General features: G+C 36.8%; 2 protein-coding genes and 1 long non-coding RNA gene across 8 annotated transcripts; 1 reads left to right on the forward strand and 2 right to left on the reverse strand.

Annotated features, from left to right (window-relative positions):
• Nucleotides 1-77: 77 nt before the first annotated feature.
• Nucleotides 78-3,042, reverse strand: Rac1 (ras-related protein Rac1). Its single transcript, XM_076427885.1, has 3 exons — nucleotides 2,900-3,042; nucleotides 2,024-2,411; nucleotides 78-1,386 (listed from the first exon to the last, which is right to left on the reverse strand). Exons 1-3 carry the CDS (start codon nucleotides 2,932-2,934, stop codon nucleotides 1,231-1,233), a joined length of 579 nt encoding a protein of 192 aa, XP_076284000.1. The 5' UTR covers nucleotides 2,935-3,042; the 3' UTR covers nucleotides 78-1,230.
• A 50-nt stretch (nucleotides 3,043-3,092) lies between these two features.
• LOC143210745 (uncharacterized) lies at nucleotides 3,093-6,903 on the forward strand. Of its 2 annotated transcripts, none has more exons than XR_013009333.1 (5): nucleotides 3,093-3,233; nucleotides 3,300-3,459; nucleotides 5,775-6,440; nucleotides 6,503-6,689; nucleotides 6,763-6,903. It is a non-coding gene; the product is annotated as an uncharacterized LOC143210745 (long non-coding RNA). The 2 variants fall into 2 exon arrangements; XR_013009332.1 differs by having other exon boundaries at nucleotides 6,517-6,689.
• On the reverse strand, nucleotides 3,960-8,416 carry Dpa (disc proliferation abnormal). Of its 5 annotated transcripts, none has more exons than XM_076427877.1 (9): nucleotides 8,275-8,416; nucleotides 7,157-7,322; nucleotides 6,713-7,053; nucleotides 5,766-6,649; nucleotides 5,374-5,693; nucleotides 5,027-5,304; nucleotides 4,549-4,949; nucleotides 4,260-4,470; nucleotides 3,960-4,185 (listed from the first exon to the last, which is right to left on the reverse strand). In XM_076427877.1, the coding sequence occupies exons 2-9, from the start codon at nucleotides 7,254-7,256 to the stop codon at nucleotides 4,090-4,092; spliced, it is 2,631 nt and encodes an 876-aa protein (XP_076283992.1). In that variant the 5' UTR covers nucleotides 7,257-7,322; nucleotides 8,275-8,416; the 3' UTR covers nucleotides 3,960-4,089. The 5 variants fall into 5 exon arrangements, with proteins under 5 accessions (XP_076283992.1, XP_076283989.1, XP_076283991.1 ...); XM_076427874.1 differs by having other exon boundaries at nucleotides 7,157-7,815; nucleotides 7,885-8,329; XM_076427876.1 differs by having other exon boundaries at nucleotides 7,757-8,329.
• Nucleotides 8,417-8,855: the final 439 nt, after the last annotated feature.

Genomic DNA, 8,855 nt, shown 5'->3' on the forward strand with positions numbered 1-8,855 from the left:
ATTTTATGGACTGAATCCCCGTTCCCCGGATAGATTGCACAGGTCAGTGGATCTGCGACGATTGAAATAGATCTCGGTCCAGCCCCACTTTATATATATTTATAATATATATATAAAAAACAAGTAACGTTCGATTTAGATTCAGCAGCTTATACATGTAAAATGATAGTAATAGGAATACAGTTTGAACTTTTACCATTTATGTACAATTACTTGCTATAGAATAATTCCTTCTTCCGTCTTTCTCTCTTGGCTTTTTACGTGCACTCTTCCCAAACATACACTCTCACGCATACGAAATTTCTCCGCCTCTGATATTAAATTTTTTTTGTAATTTGTCTCTCTTTTGCCATGTTGTGCGTGTCAATTTACAGCAACATGAAAACGCAGCGAAGAGGCAGAGAATTAGAATCGCACTTGTATTGCTCACCTCTAAAACTTAGATGACTATCTATCTTTTACCATGGTATGTATATAGTAATATCAACCAATTTAGTTAAAGGTAGAAGTCATTTTATGTGATTTGCAACTGTATATTTATCACGAAAGATACAGATTTCTTTTTTTCATATAGCTAATTGACTCCGTATGGAATTTATTAGCTGGAAAAGACCAACTTATTATGAGAGAAATGCTTGTTATGGAACAAAAAAAAGTAACATAAGAGATAAACAAAATTATTGTTTACGTAAGTGCAATGTGTTTGTAATACTTTGTATGTTAATATTTACGCTATATTAATCTCTTCCTATTACTAAAGCTTTTTCAAAAATGGATAAACATTTTGTTTTTATCTAAAATATACAATGCAAAATTGCATAAAATGGTTTACCTCTTCGATTAAATTGATTAGTATCCTGTGTGCACACAAACGCACATACATAGTAATGTTTGTTTCCTTATGCTTCATATGTAATAACTAATATTAATAACACACTCTAATATACTGTACATTATCAGTTCAGTTTTCATTTGGCTTCCTTTCTCTGTTCAGAACATTTAGCTATGTCCGAAACACTTAAATTGCGTATATTTTCTCTTTTACCTTTTCTTTTTTTTCATACGCATTATACAAATTTATTTGTGCGCTTTTATGGCAGATGCTTGTAGAGGGATGGACCATACAGCATGTTTTCCTTCATCAGAGTTAGATGTCCTGCTGCAATCGAGTCCGATCGGAGGAGAAGTTAGTGCATTTATACGTGCTCCGCCGTCGTCGGACATTTAATATTATAGGAGGAAACATCTGCGTTTTGGTTTCATTTGGAGAACCGGGCACAATACAGCGCGGATTGCTTCGTCAAATACTGTTTTCAATCCTTTCTGAGTCAGGGCCGAACACTCTAGATATTTCACTGCTCCAATCTCTTTTGCCATTGTCAAACCCTAATGATAATTTTAAACAAAATTATTACAAATTTCAATATTCGAAAGCAGTCAATCTATTAATCTTGTACAGGGACTTATATTATCGGAGTGTACACATTGTACTCCAATATATTATTGGAGTATACAAGCTATACTAAACATTTTATTTGAAAAATGTACTATCACCTCTTAAGTTATGAATAAGAAATTACTACCTCAATTATGACTTTCACTTATGTAAGTACATAAGAAAAATGTGAATTGCATAAGGTTCTAAAGAATTATTATATCGAAAAAATGAGAACCAACAAGATAAAGATATATTTTAAGAGATTGTGTGTTGTAAAATATTTGATTTTGATGTTGCTTCATACTGCAAAGATTTGTTTATACATTAATCGGTAATTAATGATTCTAGAAAAACAGTTTCAATTATAAGTCCCTGTTTAGAAATATAACGAATAGACTGCGGATCTTTGTGCAAAATAAAAATTGTCTGCATCAGCAAGAAATAGAAACCAAATTGAATGTTATTTCTTCCCTTAATGATTTTAATAGAGGAGAGATTTCCAACAATTTTCAATTTCATCCACTCAATTTGTCTATAAATACATAAAGATCCACAGTCTAATAATGAATAATAAGTAATACATGCCTGGGGATATGTAATCGGTGCCAGTTTCTTGTCTTTTAATCGTTCGATCGTTTCCTTATCTTCGCGCAAATCTAATTTAGTCCCTACTAAAATAATCGGAGTAGCTGGACAGTGATGGCGCACCTCCGGATACCATTTAGCGCGTACATTTTCAAAACTGGCAGGGTTCACCAAAGAAAAACAAATCAAAAAGACATCTGTCTGAGGGTACGACAATGGTCTTAGTCTGTCATAATCTTCTTGTCCCGCTGTGTCCCATAAACCAAGATTGATTGGTTTGCCATCCACCATAACATTCGCAGAATAATTGTCAAACACTGTCGGGATATACTCCCCAGGAAAGGCATTGGTAGTATAGCTTATGAGGAGGCATGTTTTACCTACGGCTCTGTAGAAATCAACCAATTACATTATAATTAAACTGACCATACGAATCCATAATAACATATTATCTTTATTAGATAGAAGGTTAATTTCAGGTTAAACGAAAATAGAAAATGTGTTCGAATTTATTGGAGGAGAAAGTTGATAAATGCAGCGGATAATTACAAGTAAACTGTGAACATGGAAGAAAAGGAGGAAGGGGAGAGAAAACAGATAACGAAAATGGAAGAAAATGATTGAACGAATGAATTATTTACGGCTAAACGATCGTTTCGATAGAAAGTGTTAGATTTTCCTGTTTGATATCGAGCGATGTTAACAATGAAATTGATAAAAATGCATTGTAAAGAATAATCGGGTGTGGTGCCTGGTTTGAAATAGTTTCTTGATCAGGAAAAACCAATCGTCAGATCTTTTAGATCGTCGTATGGATCGAGAATAGGAGAAAGATAAACAATTGACAAACATTATAATAAATTCGAAAATACTCACCCGTCGCCTACGACAACGCACTTAATGGCCTGCATCCTGAAGGTTGGGAACCGTTCACAAGTAGAAATATCCACGTAAATTCGCAGGAAGGGGGCTAGTTCGATTCGACAGAGCACGAAAGATTAAGAGAGACAGAGAAGGACTTGAAGTGTCGTGAAACAGAGAGAGAGAGAGAGATAGAAAGGAAGAGGAGAGGAACGCACAGAGGATGGGTAGAAGAGAGACAGATAAATGGTGTCAAACGTAAGGTAGAAGAAGATCATAGAACGAAAGGAAGGATAGATGGGAGAGATCGAGAGGAGGAAAAAGCAAATATAGCAAGAAAGATATTAATGTACGTGGAAGTGTAAAATCCAGAGCGTTTAATGAATACTTCTTATAATTTTTCCGTGTTTTGTAGTGGGAAGCGCAGTAGGAGGTCTCTGCTTGAATGCAGCACTCCTGACCTCGATTTGTGGCCTCAATTATGATCATAGGTCTTTATTTATCCTGAAAGAATGAAAATGGTGTTTTTACGAACACGAAGAATTTCAGCATAACTTATATAATCCTCCAACTTTGTTAGTATACAGAAATGTTACTTCGAAAATGAATTTTTCATGAAACAGCTTTTAGCGATGGCTTGAAAAATATATATGTAATTACTAATTACGTTCGAAGCATAACCAATGCTATTTGTTGTGCTGGAGAAAGAGTTTTGTGGATGCGCATTAATAAAATTCGAGTATACCTATTTTTATGGGTGACACATAGTGCGTAGTTCATTCAAATTTCTGTACATCACAAACGTGACCAATTACAAATAAGTTACACAATGATTGGTTAAACTGGTTAAACGTACATTTTATAATTGAAAATTTTATATTCTGTCGATGAAATGTTACTTATTATATATGAAATTTTATAATCATAGCTGTTCCAAAAAATGTTTCATTCATCTTTTTATTTATATTTCAAAATAAATTTTATTCGGAAATTTTATATTAGGAATATTATAACATGAATTTATCGAATAACGTTTTTCAAAATTAAAATAGTAGATTAAAAAATGATTTAGGACACGAAAATATATTAAAAAGTACACTTTTTATTTCGAGTAAATGACGTGTTAAACATGTTCTGTAACTTACAATTAGTTCGATTATTAAAATCAGTATAAAAATTACAAAAAATATGTATTGTATTTATAATTATGATATGCGAATACTGCTTCTTCCAATGACTGTTATTAATCCATTGTCTTGAAGTTCCCGTAAAGCGTCTTCAAACATATCTCGAGTAATCATCTAATAAAAGAATATATTAATGTTAGTATTATTTATTGAAACTAATATAAAATTGGGTATATATTTTGACTAACCAGTTCAGAAGATTGTCGAAGCTCGGCAAAAAGTTTCTGTTGATTAAGTATATGAACTTTATCCTTGCTTTCGATCATTTTTTGTATCGCATCGCATAATTCCTTCTTCTTTTTCCTGGCTACCGAAGATATGCCAGTAGTTAGAATAGTAATGTCTATTTTACCACTCAGTGGATCAATAGCAGATTGCTTCAGAGCTTCTCTGTGTAATCTATAATACAGAGAGAATTAGCTATTTGAATGTAACTTAACTTATCGTTAATTTCAGTAATTTTGTTTTGCTATATACCTCCAAGCTTCTTCAACATCCTGTAGTTCTACAATAGGACTAAATCGTAATTTAGCATGCGCTTCGGACAATCTTATCAAAGATTCTAATTGTCTAGGATACGCTGTTATTTGTCCACGACCTCTCCCGACTCTTCTCATATCAACATAAGCTTGTATCAATCTTTGCTGACTTTCTTCGTTGAGTACAGGTTGAACGTGCTCTTTTGCAAAGACTATATAGTCGCGAACAATGCTTCTGTTTAATTGTTCATCTTCATCTTCTTCGGGAGTTTTGTAATATAAGGTTACCATATGAGTTGCAAGTTTATTATCGTATGCATCATTTTGTGGATCCAACATCAAAAATATCAAGTCGAAGCGAGAAAGTAAGGTGTGGGGTAATTTCACATTTTCAACCACCTAAAACAGAGAAAGTATATATATAATACACATATAATTAATGTGTTCGAAGTAAAATAATATTGTTGGATTAATACAGTTTTATTTTTGTTCCATTGAGATTCGCATGGATTAGCTGCAGCAAGTATACTGGTTCTAGCATTTAATTGACAAATAATGCCAGCTTTAGCTATGCTCAAAGTTTGTTGTTCCATTACTTCGTGTAATACTGATCTAGCACTCTCATTCATTTTATCGAATTCATCAATACAACATATTCCATTATCTGCCAGTCCCAGTGCTCCTGTCTGCAATATTAATTGTCCAGTCTCTGGATCTTTTGTGACGTAAGCTGTTAAACCAACAGCACTGGAACCTGGAATATTTTTTGGTACGTTTTAAATAATGTTTCATACAAATTTCTAAGTCTAATATATTGTTTTACCTTTTCCACTGGTGTACTGGGATCTTGGCACCAAATTATAAACATATTGTAGTAATTGTGATTTACTTGTACCAGGATCACCGCATAGCAATATGTTAATATCAGGTCGAAAATGTTTTCCATATATCGTAGAAGACTTCCTAGTTCCACCGAATAATTGTAATATAATGCCCTTTTTCACATCGGTATTCGCATATATACTGGGTGCGATGTGTCTTGCCAATCGCTCGTATACATCTTTCTTCTGCGATAACGTTTTCAACAGTTCCATTCTCTCCGGTGTGAAATTATGTTCCTTGCCATCTTCTTGATCGTACAGTCTAAACTATGCAAAATAGAAAGTTAGAAAAAAGAAGCTTTGAAAAATATTTCGTTATTATTCTCTCTCTCACCGTTTACAGTCATGTTTCCTAAAGTGAACAACATCGACGTATGTCCTGTAAATGGCTTGCAAATTATGCTCAAAATTTGGCTTGTGCGTGGCTGCTCTATAAATTCCGGTAACGGAGACCCTATCTCCGGGCATCACAGCATCTACTAAATTGTTATGAGCGAATAAAACGATGGTATGCGGAGTTTGACCTTGCGGCATCTCATCCGGAGCCTCTTGCAATTTAATCATTTGTTTATCAGAGAAATGGCTGAGATTGTGTACCAAAGTGAACGAGTATTTGTGCGAACAAGATCCGCATACTGTAGGCTCTTTCGTTTTCCCTTTTTCAATTTCAACGAGAGTTGTAAACGCGCAGACGCTACATTTAAAGAAAGCTTCTCGCATTTGCGGAATCAGTCTCGATACTCTGATTACCATTCCTGGTATAGTAATCAACTGGTCGACATCGGAAGGATTCAAATCTCTCATGGACTTAATCTTAGCCACATTGAAAGGTCGCACTTGGATTTGATGTTCCAATACCGCTGCTGGGAATTTCTCAAAGAATAATTCATTTGCTGCCATGTCTAGAGTTGGTATTACCTCTTGAGGATAAGAAACTAATTGTTGATAAAGATGAATATCGAAAGATTTTACGTGAGCACAGTTTACGTTCAAGTATGGCTCTTCTAAGGTATGTATTTCTTCTAGCTTCTGAAGATACAAGGGTTCTAATAAATTCATGTTTTCTGGTAGTTCATCGTTTTCAGCTTCCGGATCGATAAATTGTTGGAAAAACAATTTGAACTGCTCTTTACATTGATTTATAACTACGTTTGTTCCCCATACGACCAAGTGCGGTCCAGCTGTGTCGCTTTCTGATGTTGCTGGGGCTTCTGGAATCTGTTATAATAATTAAATAAAATTAATTTCCACTTCTATTGTAAGTTTTCATTATTTACTTACTGGTTCTTGTATCGAAAACTGACGCAATCGTTTGTCTGTATTGATATCAGGTCTATGCCGAATCGGAGTGCCACGAATTCCGCTTCTCGGCGTTCGAATCGATCCTAGAGAACTAGGAGTACCATAATTGACTGGCGATGATAATTGCAAACCAATTTCTGATCCAATCATCTGCGAATGATCTGTTAAACGGTCGCCAGAACCAGCAGCACTCTCATGTTCGGAAGAAGCAACAATTGTAGCAGCCCGGCTTTCAGACCGTACGTTTCGTTGTGTGCCAGTGGTACCCCATCGTAAAGGAGTTTCCACATTATTTTCACCTCCGCTGCGAGTTGCAGCACCTTGTAAATAAAATGGATATTGTAGAAATGTGTGTAATTACGTTGAATTGAAGTGAAGAAAATTCAGTGAAGAAATTATGGCGGTAACCTATAAGATACTTACGAGGCGTTCCTGCTACAGAAGGAGACCTAGAACCTAGGACTTGTCTTCTAGGAGTTCTCGGGCTACCATTTGTCCCGGATGATCTAGCAGGACTTGACATTATTTTCTACAAATTTTCAAACTGCCCGTATGATACTTTGGTGCTTTAGCGAACTTTCAAACGCTTCTGAAAATTATTTTCCCGCGTTTTTAAATTCTTATGCATTATAGAGTGGCCCCGGATAGTGTTACAGGTGGCTGAAGTTAAGCGACATCTACTTCCCCTTGCCGTATTTTAAAATTTTTACGAATCAGACTCGTCATGAAGATTTTAAGAAAAATAAATTGAATGCAAAAATATTGTTGGTTCCGACCGATACGGTAGGATGTGAAACAGAAATGGTAGGGGGCTCTAGAGTCTAGAGTATACCTCGTCTGTGATTCTCTCATAATTGAACTAAAATTTTCCTTGCGTAACCATAAATGTTTGCCTTTCTCCTATGTTATCCAGTAGATTTGTGCGAGAAAATGTGCAACATTTTAGCCGAATCCATTTGATCGACTTTCGGAAATTTAGCCGGAATTCTTAACGACATTATCGACATATAGTACAATATTTACCGTCAGTGTATTCCGATAACACCATCTACTGGTACATTGCCATCGAACGGTAAATCATCCTACGGAATATCATTTTCAATTTGAACGTCGTGCCAGAATGAAAGTGCGACGTGCCCTATTATTCTTACATTTTAACTATCACAATATCTTCATTCAATATGTACTTCGATAACCGAACATCGTTCTACAACTGTCACGCAGATCCATTCAATTCCAAAAAAGTCCCGCAATCTTTGAACTACATAGATCCTATCTGCTCCAGAGTGTTTCCAAAAGAATCACCTATCTCCGATGAGAAGAGTGCACGGTGTCAACGTGGAGCGCACGTGCGCCATTTCGTCTGCGATTGCTACGTAATTTACCGGCCGACCTTGAGCGGGGGTTTAGGCGTAATATTCGCAGTTGGGTGTCAAAGGGTCGAGGACGGGTCGCGGAACAGCAGGAAGATGGCGGTCCAAAGGATGGCTTGTCAAGCGTGGAGCTGTTAACGCTGACGTCTGTCATCGGTGGTTACGTACGTGCGATCCAGCAGGAACTGCGGCCAGAAAATCAATCCGGAACGTCATCATGCCGTCGTGTGTATCAACATTGGAAAATCAATGGTAACCCGTGACGTAGGAGTCCCGCCTCAGTACGGACCAATCAGCTGCCGGTCTGATCCCCACCGTTGGGAGCTTTTACACCTAACCACACGGCGGCCGGCGTGCTCATTCCGTAGCAGACAGCTGCCCAAACCGGACGCGCGTGTATTCGAACGTCGTTGTTGAAAAGGCAGCACGCTGAGCTTCCGTGGAATCAACACGGACGTGTATGCAGTTTTCCAGTCGACATTAGAGACCAACAACCCTTACGGATCGACCGCACAACACGCGGATCATTAATTAGCCAAGGAGACACCACCGAACAGCGTGGGACACGTCGAACGAGAGAAACGAAACAGAAACACACAGATCGATAAAGAAATAATTCGTCGACCGTTAACGCATCGCGGAATATCATTTTCGCGGAACCAGAGAGACGGAGAAAGGGAGAAATTGGCGCGCGCGCGCGTGATCTCGTTGAATCAACGCCGTTGTAGGATATCTGCGGTGACAAAAGG

The sequence above is a fragment of the Lasioglossum baleicum genome, chromosome 7 (genome assembly GCF_051020765.1).
Source record: "Lasioglossum baleicum chromosome 7, iyLasBale1, whole genome shotgun sequence".
Classification (NCBI taxonomy): Eukaryota; Metazoa; Arthropoda; class Insecta; order Hymenoptera; family Halictidae; genus Lasioglossum; species Lasioglossum baleicum.